The sequence below is a fragment of the Somniosus microcephalus genome, chromosome 18 (genome assembly GCF_052327205.1).
Source record: "Somniosus microcephalus isolate GS21.2 chromosome 18, FLI_Smic_1.0, whole genome shotgun sequence".
Classification (NCBI taxonomy): domain Eukaryota; kingdom Metazoa; phylum Chordata; class Chondrichthyes; order Squaliformes; family Somniosidae; genus Somniosus; species Somniosus microcephalus.
In genome coordinates, this window is record NC_141004.1 from 72,973,523 (window position 1) to 72,986,546 (window position 13,024).

Below are 13,024 nucleotides of genomic sequence, written 5' to 3' on the forward strand. Positions count from 1 at the left end.
CAGCTTGGTGTGGGGAAGCTGGGGGACGACACAGCTTGGTGTGGAGCGGGGACCACACAGCTTGGTGTGGGAGCGGGACGACACAGCTTGGTGTGGGAGCGGGGACCCCACAGCTTGGTGTGGGAGCGGGGACCCCACAGCTTGGTGTGGCAGCGGGGACCACACAGCTTGGTGTGGGAGCGGGGGACGACACAGCTTGGTGTGGCAGCGGGGACCCCACTGCAGCTTGGTGTGGGAGCGGGGACGACCAGCTGAGCGGGACCCCACAGCTTGGTGTGGCAGCGGGGACCCACAGCTTGGTGTGGGAGCGGGGACGACACAGCTTGGTGTGGGAGCGGGGACCCCACAGCTTGGTGTGGGAGCGGGGACCCCACAGCTTGGTGTGGAGCGGGGACCCCACAGCTTGGCGTGGGAGCGGGGACCACACAGCTTGGTGTGGGAGCGGGGACCCCACAGCTTGGTGTGGGAGCGGGGACCCCACAGCTTGGTGTGGGAGCGGGGACCCCACAGCTTGGTGTGGGAGCGGGGACCCCACAGCTTGGTGTGGGAGCGGGGACCCCACAGCTTGGTGTGGGAGCGGGGACCCCACAGCTTGGTGTGGGAGCGGGGACCCCACAGCTTGGTGTGGGAGCGGGGGACCCCACAGCTTGGTGTGGGAGCGGGGACCCCACAGCTTGGTGTGGGAGCGGGGACCCCACAGCTTGGTGTGGGAGCGGGGACCCCACAGCTTGGTGTGGGAGCGGGGACCCACAGCTTGGTGTGGGAGCGGGGACCCCACAGCTTGGTGTGGGCAGCGGTGACCCCACAGCTTGGTGTGGGAGCGGGGACCCCACAGCTTGGTGTGGGAGCGGCGACCCCACAGCTTGGCGTGGGAGCGGGGACCCCACAGCTTGGTGTGGGAGCGGGGACCCCACAGCTTGGTGTGGAGCGGGGGACCCCACAGCTTGGTGTGGGAGCGGGGGACCCCACAGCTTGGTGTGGGAGCGGGGACCCCACAGCTTGGTGTGGGAGCGGGGACCCCACAGCTTGGTGTGGGAGCGGGGACCCCACAGCTGGTGTGGGAGCGGGGACCCCACAGCTTGGTGTGGAGCGGGGACCACAGCTTGGTGTGGGAGCGGGGACCCCACAGCTTGGTGTGGGAGCGGGGACCCCACAGCTTGGTGTGGGAGCGGGGACCGCGGAGGGGGACCCCACAGCTTGGTGTGGGAGCGGGGACCACACAGCTTGGTGTGGGAGCGGGGACGACACAGCTTGGTGTGGGAGCGGGGACCCCACAGCTTGGTGTGGGAGCGGGGACCCCACAGCTTGGTGTGGGAGCGGGGACGACACAGCTTGGTGTGGGAGCGGGGACGACACAGCTTGGTGTGGCAGCGGGGACCCCACAGCTTGGAGTGGGAGCGGGGACCCCACAGCTTGGTGTGGGAGCGGGGACGACACAGCTTGGTGTGGCAGCGGGGGACCCCACAGCTTGGTGTGGGAGCGGGGACCCCACAGCTTGGTGTGGGAGCGGGGACCACACAGCTTGGTGTGGGAGCGGGGACGACACAGCTTGGTGTGGGAGCGGGGACCCCACAGCTTGGTGTGGGAGCGGGGACCCCACAGCTTGGTGTGGGAGCGGGGACCCCACAGCTTGGTGTGGGAGCGGGGACCCCACAGCTTGGTGTGGGAGCGGGGACGACACAGCTTGGTGTGGGAGCGGGGACGACACAGCTTGGTGTGGGAGCGGGGACCACACAGCTTGGTGTGGGAGCGGGGACCACACAGCTTGGTGTGGGAGCGGGGACCCCACAGCTTGGTGTGGGAGCGGGACCCCACAGCTTGGTGTGGGAGCGGGGACCCCACAGCTTGGTGTGGGAGCGGGACGACACAGCTTGGTGTGGGAGCGGGGACACACAGCTTGGTGTGGAGCGGGGACCCCACAGCTTGGTGTGGGAGCGGGCACCACACAGCTTGGCGTGGGAGCGGGGACCCCACAGCTTGGCGTGGGAGCGCGGGGGGGACCACACAGCTTGGCGTGGGAGCGGGGACCCTACAGCTTGGTGTGGGAGCGGGGACGACACAGCTTGGTGTGGGAGCGGGGACCACACAGCTTGGTGTGGGAGCGGGGGACCCCACAGCTTGGTGTGGGAGCGGGGACGACACAGCTTGGTGTGGGAGCGGGGACGACACAGCTTGGTGTGGGAGCGGGGACGACACAGCTTGGTGTGGGAGCGGGGACCCCACAGCTTGGCGTGGGAGCGGGGACCCCACAGCTTGGTGTGGGAGCGGGGACCCCACAGCTTGGTGTGGGAGCGGGGACCCCACAGCTTGGTGTGGGAGCGGGGACCCCACAGCTTGGTGTGGGAGCGGGGGACGACACAGCTTGGTGTGGGAGCGGGGACCCCACAGCTTGGTGTGGGAGCGGGGACCCCACAGCTTGGTGTGGGAGCGGGGACCACACAGCTTGGTGTGGGAGCGGGGACCCCACAGCTTGGTGTGGGAGCGGGGACCCCACAGCTTGGTGTGGGAGCGGGGACCCCACAGCTTGGTGTGGGAGCGGGGACCCCACAGCTTGGTGTGGGAGCGGGGACCCCACAGCTTGGTGTGGGAGCGGGGACGACACAGCTTGGTGTGGCAGCGGGGACCCCACAGCTTGGTGTGGCAGCGGGGACCCCACAGCTTGGTGTGGGAGCACATTGTGAAATGAAAAGGATTGCAGCCAATGTGAAAGGGTTGCTGCTAAAATGTTATGTGCATGTGTACTGATCCTGTCTTTTAATTTCAGGCCTATCTAACCGATTACCTCCGTCAGTTTGCACAGCAGCCCTGCTACACGCCGTTTTCTGATCACCTGAATGAGAAAGAGAAGAGAGTTTTACGCTCGATAGGCATTTAAGATACCTAGAAGAGACATGGTTCCCCTGCATTTACTGGGTCATTGACTGACACCGAGGTCAGTCATCGTATAACACTGCCTCCTTCTGTGCCAGCTGCTCATTTTATGGGGAGAGAAATCAAATTTCATCGTAGCCTTTTTTCATCATGACTCCAAGCAATTGAACTGCAGAGGCCTGACTGAGGATGAATGGTTTAATTGAAGGAAGCACACGAGCTTGTCGGAGTTTCTGCAGCTGTGCTGTTGGGGACCGGAGGAAACCTGTACAACGAAGCAGGTTCTGCCATGAGGCAGTCCTGTTATTTTGGAACTTGCCGGGTGCACAGGAGCAGCCCTGGATTAACTCTCTATTTTTGCTACTGAACACAAACATTAAGTTACATGATGCACTTAAGAAGTGGGATGAAGATTGAAGCTTTGTGAAACATTTTGTTTTGCAGTTGTCCTGGTATTTGGTCTGAACTGTTGCGACTGAGAGTTGCTCCACCACTTAGCTGGTGAAAGAGGGAGTAAATTGAGCTGTGCCTGATGTATTTCTGAGCAAGTTTTGAGGTGTTGCACCGGGGTTAGCTCTTTGGGGTGAGATGTGCTGTGTTCCAGGACACTAGTCTCTTCTGTTTCCATTCAGGGAAGGAGAAACAAAATAAAATACGGTAAAAGGACTTGCACTTTGTGATCTTGTTTGAACCAGGACTGCTCCAGAGTGGGCTTTGAGGCTGGAGAGTGCCCGGCCTTGGGAACATTTCTTACACACGTGGTATTCTTTTTCTGTTAGAAACAGAACTGACATTCAACCCTATTTGTAAGAGGAACGTGGAACCTTGGACTTCAGAATAAACCATCTGATCAATAAGTTGGGCTGAGCTTCTCGTATTAAGCACACACAACATTTGGTCTCATTGGGAGCTGAACCTGTCTATAGTTGAAATCGACTTCTGTTCTTAATATGAGAAGTGGAGGCCAGTTCAGTGGCTACAGTCCTTTAAACCCCTGCCTGGAGCACTAGAAAAGGCTGCTCCCTGATTGCTCCACACTGGGTTGAAATCCAATCTTTTTCGCCAATCAGGCCTGGGAGATTTAGAGTTGAGCCTAAAGCTCATCGATGTTCAGGTTTCAGGAAGGGATGAGGTTGGGGGGAAGTAGGAGTGAGGATGGGGGCGGGGGGGGCGGGGAGTAGGAGTGAGGACGGGGGAGGGGGGGGAGTAGGAGGGGGGGGAGTAGGAGCGAGGACGGGGAGGGGGGGGAGTAGGAGCGAGGACGGGGAGGGGGGGGAGTAGGAGCGAGGACGGGGAGGGGGGGGAGTAGGAGCGAGGACGGGGAGGGGGGGGAGTAGGAGCGAGGACGGGGAGGGGGGGGAGTAGGAGCGAGGACGGGGAGGGGGGGGAGTAGGAGCGAGGACGGGGAGGGGGGGAGTAGGAGCGAGGACGGGGAGGGGGGGAGTAGGAGCGAGGACGGGGAGGGGGGGAGTAGGAGCGAGGACGGGGAGGGGGGGAGTAGGAGTGAGGACGGGGAGGGGGGGAGTAGGAGTGAGGACGGGGAGGGGGGGGAGTAGGAGTGAGGACGGGGGGAGTAGGAGTGAGGACGGGGGGAGTAGGAGTGAGGACGGGGAGGGGGGAGTAGGAGTGAGGACGGGGGGGAGTAGGAGTGAGGACGGGGGGAGTAGGAGTGAGGACGGGGGGAGTAGGAGTGAGGACGGGGGGAGTAGGAGTGAGGACGGGGGGAGTAGGAGTGAGGACGGGGGGAGTAGGAGTGAGGACGGGGGGGAGTAGGAGTGAGGACGGGGGGGGAGTAGGAGTGAGGACGGGGGGGGGAGTAGGAGTGAGGACGGGGGGGGGAGTAGGAGTGAGGACGGGGGGGGGGAGTAGGAGTGAGGACGGGGGGGGGGAGTAGGAGTGAGGACGGGGGGGGGGAGTAGGAGTGAGGACGGGGGGGAGTAGGAGTGAGGACGGGGGGGGGGGAGTAGGAGTGAGGACGGGGGGGGGAGTAGGAGTGAGGACGGGGGGGGGAGTAGGAGTGAGGACGGGGGGGGAGTAGGAGTGAGGACGGGGAGGGGGGAGTAGGAGTGAGGACGGGGGGGAGTAGGAGTGAGGACGGGGGAGTAGGAGTGAGGACGGGGGGAGTAGGAGTGAGGACGGGGGGGAGTAGGAGTGAGGACGGGGGGGAGTAGGAGTGAGGACGGGGGGGGGGGAGTAGGAGTGAGGACGGGGGGGGGGAGTAGGAGTGAGGACGGGGGGGGGGAGTAGGAGTGAGGACGGGGGGGGGGAGTAGGAGTGAGGACGGGGAGGGGGGGAGTAGGAGCGAGGACGGGGAGGGGGGGAGTAGGAGCGAGGACGGGGAGGGGGGGAGTAGGAGTGAGGACGGGGAGGGGGGGAGTAGGAGTGAGGACGGGGAGGGGGGAGTAGGAGTGAGGACGGGGGGAGTAGGAGTGAGGACGGGGGGAGTAGGAGTGAGGACGGGGAGGGGGGAGTAGGAGTGAGGACGGGGGGAGTAGGAGTGAGGACGGGGGGAGTAGGAGTGAGGACGGGGGGAGTAGGAGTGAGGACGGGGGGGAGTAGGAGTGAGGACGGGGGGAGTAGGAGTGAGGACGGGGGGAGTAGGAGTGAGGACGGGGGGGAGTAGGAGTGAGGACGGGGGGGGAGTAGGAGTGAGGACGGGGGGGGGGAGTAGGAGTGAGGACGGGGGGGGGAGTAGGAGTGAGGACGGGGGGGGGAGTAGGAGTGAGGACGGGGGGGGGGAGTAGGAGTGAGGACGGGGGGGGGGAGTAGGAGTGAGGACGGGGGGGAGTAGGAGTGAGGACGGGGGGGGGGGAGTAGGAGTGAGGACGGGGGGGGGAGTAGGAGTGAGGACGGGGGGGGGAGTAGGAGTGAGGACGGGGGGGGAGTAGGAGTGAGGACGGGGAGGGGGGAGTAGGAGTGAGGACGGGGGGAGTAGGAGTGAGGACGGGGGGAGTAGGAGTGAGGACGGGGGGGAGTAGGAGTGAGGACGGGGGGGGAGTAGGAGTGAGGACGGGGGGGGAGTAGGAGTGAGGACGGGGGGGGGGAGTAGGAGTGAGGACGGGGGGGAGTAGGAGTGAGGACGGGGGGGGGGGAGTAGGAGTGAGGACGGGGGGGGGGAGTAGGAGTGAGGACGGGGGGGGGAGTAGGAGTGAGGACGGGGGGGGAGTAGGAGTGAGGACGGGGAGGGGGGAGTAGGAGTGAGGACGGGGGGAGTAGGAGTGAGGACGGGGGGAGTAGGAGTGAGGACGGGGGGAGTAGGAGTGAGGACGGGGGGAGTAGGAGTGAGGACGGGGGGGAGTAGGAGTGAGGACGGGGGGGGGAGTAGGAGTGAGGACGGGGGGGGGGAGTAGGAGTGAGGACGGGGGGGGGGAGTAGGAGTGAGGACGGGGGGGGGGGGAGTAGGAGTGAGGACGGGGGGGGAGTAGGAGTGAGGACGGGGGGGGGAGTAGGAGTGAGGACGGGGGGGAGTAGGAGTGAGGACGGGGGGGGGGGAGTAGGAGTGAGGACGGGGGGGGGGAGTAGGAGTGAGGACGGGGGGGGGAGTAGGAGTGAGGACGGGGGGGGAGTAGGAGTGAGGACGGGGAGGGGGGAGTAGGAGTGAGGACGGGGGGAGTAGGAGTGAGGACGGGGGGAGTAGGAGTGAGGACGGGGGGAGTAGGAGTGAGGACGGGGGGGAGTAGGAGTGAGGACGGGGGGGAGTAGGAGTGAGGACGGGGGGGGGAGTAGGAGTGAGGACGGGGGGGGGGAGTAGGAGTGAGGACGGGGGGGGGGAGTAGGAGTGAGGACGGGGGGGGGGGAGTAGGAGTGAGGACGGGGGGGAGTAGGAGTGAGGACGGGGGGGGGGGGGAGTAGGAGTGAGGACGGGGGGGGGGGGAGTAGGAGTGAGGACGGGGGGGGGGAGTAGGAGTGAGGACGGGGGGGGGGGAGTAGGAGTGAGGACGGGGGGGGGAGTAGGAGTGAGGACGGGGGGGAGGAGTAGGAGTGAGGACGGGGGGGAGTAGGAGTGAGGACGGAGGGGGAGTAGGAGTGAGGACGGGGGTGGGGGGAGTAGGAGTGAGGACGGGGGGGGAGTAGGAGTGAGGACGGGGGGGGAGTAGGAGTGAGGACGGGGGGGGGGAGTAGGAGTGAGGACGGGGGGGGGAGTAGGAGTGAGGACGGGGGGGGGGGGAGTAGGAGTGAGGACGGGGGGGGGAGTAGGAGTGAGGACGGGGGGGGAGTAGGAGTGAGGACGGGGGGGGCAGTAGGAGTGAGGACGGGGGGGAGTAGGAGTGAGGACGGGGGGGGAGTAGGAGTGAGGACGGGGGGGAGTAGGAGTGAGGACGGGGGGGGCAGTAGGAGTGAGGACGGGGGGGAGTAGGAGTGAGGACGGGGGGGGAGTAGGAGTGAGGACAGGGGGGAGGAGTAGGAGTGAGGACGGGGGGGGAGTAGGAGTGAGGACGGGGGGGAGGAGTAGGAGTGAGGACGGGGGGGGAGTAGGAGTGAGGACGGGGGGGGGAGTAGGAGTGAGGACGGGGGGGGGAGTAGGAGTGAGGACGGGGGGGGGGGGAGTAGGAGTGAGGACGGGGGGGGAGTAGGAGTGAGGACGGGGGGGGGGGAGTAGGAGTGAGGACGGGGGGGGGAGTAGGAGTGAGGACGGGGGGGGAGTAGGAGTGAGGACGGGGGGGGAGTAGGAGTGAGGACGGGGGGGCAGTAGGAGTGAGGACGGGGGGGGAGTAGGAGTGAGGACGGGGAGGGGAGTAGGAGTGAGGACGGGGGGGGGGGGGGAGTAGGAGTGAGGACCGGGGGGGGGGGAGTAGGAGTGAGGACGGGGGGGGGGGGGCGAGTAGGAGTGAGGACGGGGGGGGGGGGGAGTAGGAGTGAGGACGGGGAGGGGGGAGTAGGAGTGAGGACGGGGGGGGGAGTAGGAGTGAGGACGGGGGGGGGGGAGTAGGAGTGAGGACGGGGGGGGGGGAGTAGGAGTGAGGACGGGGGGGGAGTAGGAGTGAGGACGGGGGGGGGAGTAGGAGTGAGGGCGGGGGGGGAGTAGGAGTGAGGGCGGGGGGGGGAGGAGGAGTGAGGACGGGGGGGGGAGGAGGAGTGAGGACGGGGGGGGCAGTAGGAGTGAGGACGGGGGGGGAGTAGGAGTGAGGACGAGGAGGGGGGAGTAGGAGTGAGGACGGGGAGGGGGGAGTAGGAGTGAGGACGAGGAGGGGGGGAGTAGGAGTGAGGACGAGGAGGGGGTTAGGAATGAGGGGGGAGGAGGGGAGGAAAGATGGGTGTGGGATGGAAGGGGAAAATAATGTGGATGGGACTGGTGACCAGAAGGAAGGAGGAGAGGGGTTGATTTTTTGTGTGCAGTGGTCTGGCTTTTTCTGCATACCGTGAAAAGTTTTTGTATATCTCAGCTTTTTGTATGGGCGGTCTGCGAGGTTTCGTAATTCTTGTATGGGGGTGGAGGGGCGGTGTTAGAATTCAGAGTATATAATGGGACACATTTTTGTGTAATCACACAGCCCACTCACTGGTATGACCTGAGTTTCTGGCCCCCAGCTCCTGAGTAACTGGGGGCTGTGTTGGGGACGGTGCTTTCAGTGCATTATAAACTTGTACAATATCTGAAGTTGCATCTTGGAAAGCCGTGTTTAAGCTGTTCAGGTAGTCTTGGGAGAAGTGTTCACCTCAATGATCCCTGCAGACTGTTTTCTTCCCACCCCTCTAAGTAATGTTGAAATTTGCCTCCGCGGTACTTCACTTCATTGTATGCGGCGTGTTGGCGACGTTTTGGAGAGATGTGATGAGGCGCTATTTAAGTGCTGACTGTACAGCTGTCTGGACCATCAGCCTGTCAGCAGTTCAGGGTGGTTTTATAAGATTCCGCCCACTAATAATACAGTGATGAAGCTGCTTAGACGTCAGGAGTTGCCTTTATTACTGTGATTAAACAGAATTTTAATTAAAACAATTCAAACATGAATTCTACTCGCCCTTTTTTCTTTTATTCAGTTATTTCCTGTTCTCTCTTGTTATAACTAACACTTCTACTTAATTTGTTACAATTTTCTCTTTTCAAAAAGCTAACTTTTAAAATGTGGTTTGTTTTTGCTCCCAGCATCCATTATGGAGGTGGAAGCTGATGCGCCTTCAATTACTCAAAAGACTGAGGTTAAGCGAGTAACAACCAGGCTTTTATTAACTAAAGAATGAAGGTCTTGTCTCGAGTGGTCGACCCGTCCAGAATACTAAGGGACTGGGAGGTAGTCACTTATATACCTGGAATAGTGGGAGGAGTCAGCCGAGGCATGTCCAGACCTGTACCTAGTGGAATACACATACACATACAGACAGGTATACAGTGGTTTACCACAGAAGCAACTTGCCAAAGATTGGGATTTCATTGGTTGCAAGTTAACTCCAAGAGCTTTTTCAGCCAGCTGTAAGTCTGAAGATGGACTTGGTTGTAAAAGATGTCACAACAGGGAGTTGCCCGAATAATTAGGCAGCAGCACCCCCAAATCCAGTAAGCAAAAGATTAAACAGAATCTACACGATTGGGTAGCATTTTCGGGCCTCAGTCAGATGTTCTCTGCATCCGTGTGCTTTCCTTTCCCTGGGACCTGGTTTAAATTCTGATTCCGGATGAGGGTAAAGTTTCCGACTGCCTGCTGTTCTGCTCCTACGTTACATGAGCACTGGAGCAGCCTCAGTTACTCAAGGCCACACGAATGGCTGCTGTGGAAAATAGAAACCTGCAATGCAGTGGGGCGATGTCTTTGAGGTTTGATACCATCGCTGCTGCTCATTCCTGTAAGGAGTTTGAGCTTCGTTCACTCTCTCCCTGCAATCTCTCATTCTTGTTCTTCATTGGCATTGCTCTTCCTGTCCTTGTCGCTCCAGCTCTTAATTGAAACTCGCTCTTTTAGTTGAAAAACTCTTTCACTTTCTCTTCGATCACTAATCTCGCCAAATCAAGTACTGTACCACTTTTTTTGATTTGAGTAATTTTTAAATCTGTTTCTGTCCAGTTTAAATTTTAAACGTTTTGAATCACTTCATGAACAGTGTAGCTCAGTATCTGAGGTAGCTGCCACCAAGCCACTCCCATAAGCTGTCTGAGTGTTTAGGGCTGTGCCAGTACTGCCCAATATCTAACGATACAATATGTACCAATAGCATTCCCTTATTAGTGTTATTTGCATGTATGCTGCTTCAATCTCTCCAAAGATGGAGCGAGCAAACACTTGGTGAGATGAGGCCAGGTACAAATCGTTAAAATGCTTTATTGTCACTACATGATTGTACAGAGCAACAGTTATGATCAGATTCAGTCATTTCAATCAGTACAACTTGTTGTGTATGTAATATGTGTGCTACTTTGAACCTATGGACAGGACTGCACTACTTGTTGGGCGTAGTGATACGCAGTACCACTCCTGGCCATAGGGGTATAAATAGTACTGTGGGTGCTGATCTCCCCTCAGTTCCTGCCTGTGGGCATGAAGTAAAGACCTATGTATAGTCCCTACCTCCAACCAGTAAAGACCTGTTTGAGTTATACGTTTAAGTCTTTGTGTTAATTGTTCAATACAATACACATACTTAACACTGGCGACGAGTCAGGTTCTTACCCTGCGGCAGTTGAAGAGAGGTTTCAAACATCACCACCCCACTAGAAGCGACAGGCTTTAGGACTCTGAAGCCTCCATCAGCGACTGAGCACTGGAGTGCAGTAAACATCCTGACAGCTTCCAGCGACTGACAGAAGTCTTTCTGCAGTTTCCTTGTTCAACCTAGGTGGTGGGGTAAGCCGTGCAGTGTTGGCTGCAAAGACAGGGCTGGGGAAGTTGGAGAAGATAAGGGCGATCGCAATCCCTGATAAGAGCCGCGGTGAAACGCGCGAGCGGGTAAGCCAGAGCCCGGGAGGGAGCGAGCAAGAGCCGCGCGAGCGGGTGAGCCAGAGGCCGGGAGCCGCTTCAAGTGCGAGGCGCAGCGCGGGCCAGCGATCGGGACCAAAGATAAGGGCCGCACTCGGACTGAAAGGCGCGGCGGCTGCAGAAGCTCAAGGTGCGAGAGCCGCGGTGCACAGCGCGGGCTATCGATCGCGGCGAAGATAAGGGCCGCACTCGGGGGCTGAAGGGAGACGGCGTCGGGGGACGGGTGAAGACCGCCAAGCGCGGGAAAACCGCCATTTTGTGGGCGGAGGATGACGGCAAGAGCGGGAAGCCGCCATCTTTGATAACAAGTAAACAAAATAAAATCTGAGAAATTGCAAATCTACAATGCCTAAACACGGGAATATTAGCACCTTTGATAGTGACCTCGAAGATTGGGCCATATATGTTGAAAGAGTAAAAAATTATTGTAAGGCCAATAAAATTCGTGACCAAGATAAAGCTCTAACATTATTAAATTTAATGGGTGCGAAGACATACGGGCAATTGAAACACCTGTTATCACCAGATGAACCGGCGGATAAGACGTTCGATGAGATTGTTACTGTCCTGAAAGATCATCTAAACCCCACGCCGCTGATGCTAGCGGAACAATTTAAATTTTACGACAGAAGGCAGCTACAGCATGAAAGCAATGCTGAATATTTGCTGGAATTGCGTAAATTAGCGAAATATTGCCAGTTTGGAACGGGACTGACAGAGGCACTTCGAGACAAATTTGTGTGTGGTTTATTTAAACAGGATACACAAAAGCGACTGCTCGAGGAGAATGAGCTGACGCTTGAGAAGGCGGTCACTATGGCAGCAGCACACGAAGCCGCAGCGAGAGGCACGGCAGTAATGCAGCTACGGTCACCGGAGCTCAGTGCACACAAATTGGGTGCGAGTTCTGGCAAATGTTATCGTTGTGGAAAGACAACGCATGATCAGAACCAGTGTTGGTTTAAAAACCAAGAATGTAGAACTTGTGGTAGGCTTGGACATATAGCTAGAGTATGCAGGTCAGCGAAGAAGACCAGCAACAAGAAGTCACCGCAAGGAAAATACGCAAAGGTACACAAGGTGACCGAACAGGAGTCCGATTCAGACGCTAGCAGTAATGAACTGGCTAGCTTAAGAGTACTCAACGCTGGTAAGGGTGCAGACCTCCAGACAATTTGGGTCACTCTTCAGATAGAAGGAGTCCAAGTAAAACTGGAATTGGACACTGGATCGGCATTGACGGTCATAAATAAGAAAGATTACGGAAAGTTATTCCAACATATTCCCCTACAGGATACGGGGATTATATTGGAAACATACACGGGGCAAAGAGTGTACCCCATCGGGAAAATAGAGGTTGCAGTGGTCCACAAGGGCGAAGACAGTCAAATAATGGACTTATATGTGATATCTGAAGGAGGTCCTCCACTACTAGGACGGGAGTGGATTAGGAAAATGAATATGGACTGGCATTTCCTACAAACAATAACGAGTGAGAACTCGGTGAAGATAGTCGGCCCAGACTCTGGAACGGATGATGGTAAGCCCAACTCAGGTGCAAAAGACAAAGTTTCAGCACAGAATTCCACTGAGCAACAACATAGTTTAACTGTGGATTCTGAGTCTGGCAAGTCTACTGATGTGCCCATTTCTGAGGGACACCGGGCTCGAACTCAACTCCATTTCAAACTACAACAGCAATTAGAACAAATGCTTCGCCGTTGTGAGCAAGAGTTGAATGCAACGAAAGAGTTCTTTGATATAGAGTTGGAGAATCTGGAAAGACAACAGAAGCAGCTGATGGAGAAAATGGAGCAGGAGCACACAAAACGTCTGATGTCAGAGGAGTTAACGGTCAGCCAACTCCTGCATATGCTGAAGGACAGGACTCTGAAATGGGAAAAACTTGAACATGAACTTCAATATTCAAACGAAAGGGGTTCGGAGCTCTCAAAGGTTATTGGAAGAGCTGAGGTGGCAACACAGACTGAGATGACTGCAACAGAGCAGCCCTTGGATGCCAAAAGTACGCTGACTCACGTCAACGTAGAACAACAGACCGCTGAAACAGCTGCTCCGGTAGAGGGATTGCATAGTCCGATCAATCAATCTCCAAAGGAAGTTGAAGTATTAAAATCACAAATGAGGTCACTAGTAAACGACTTGCTGAAAGCCCAGAAAAAGCTGGATGCAGAGGTACACATGAAGAAGTCTCTTCAGGAAAGATGTCTGGATTTGGAACA

The 13,024-nt window shown here is 58.4% G+C and overlaps 1 protein-coding gene across 1 annotated transcript in view; it reads right to left on the reverse strand.

Moving 5' to 3' along the window:
* Positions 1-2,941, reverse strand: part of ipo9 (importin 9) — a 141,662-nt gene extending 138,721 nt beyond the window's left edge. Inside the window, exons 1-2 of the mRNA XM_086011802.1 lie at positions 2,927-2,941; positions 2,783-2,830 (exon numbers count right to left, since the gene is read on the reverse strand). Of these exons, the coding sequence (XP_085867928.1) occupies positions 2,783-2,830; positions 2,927-2,941 (63 nt within the window). The remainder of the gene's footprint in view (positions 1-2,782; positions 2,831-2,926) is intronic.
* Positions 2,942-13,024: the final 10,083 nt, after the last annotated feature.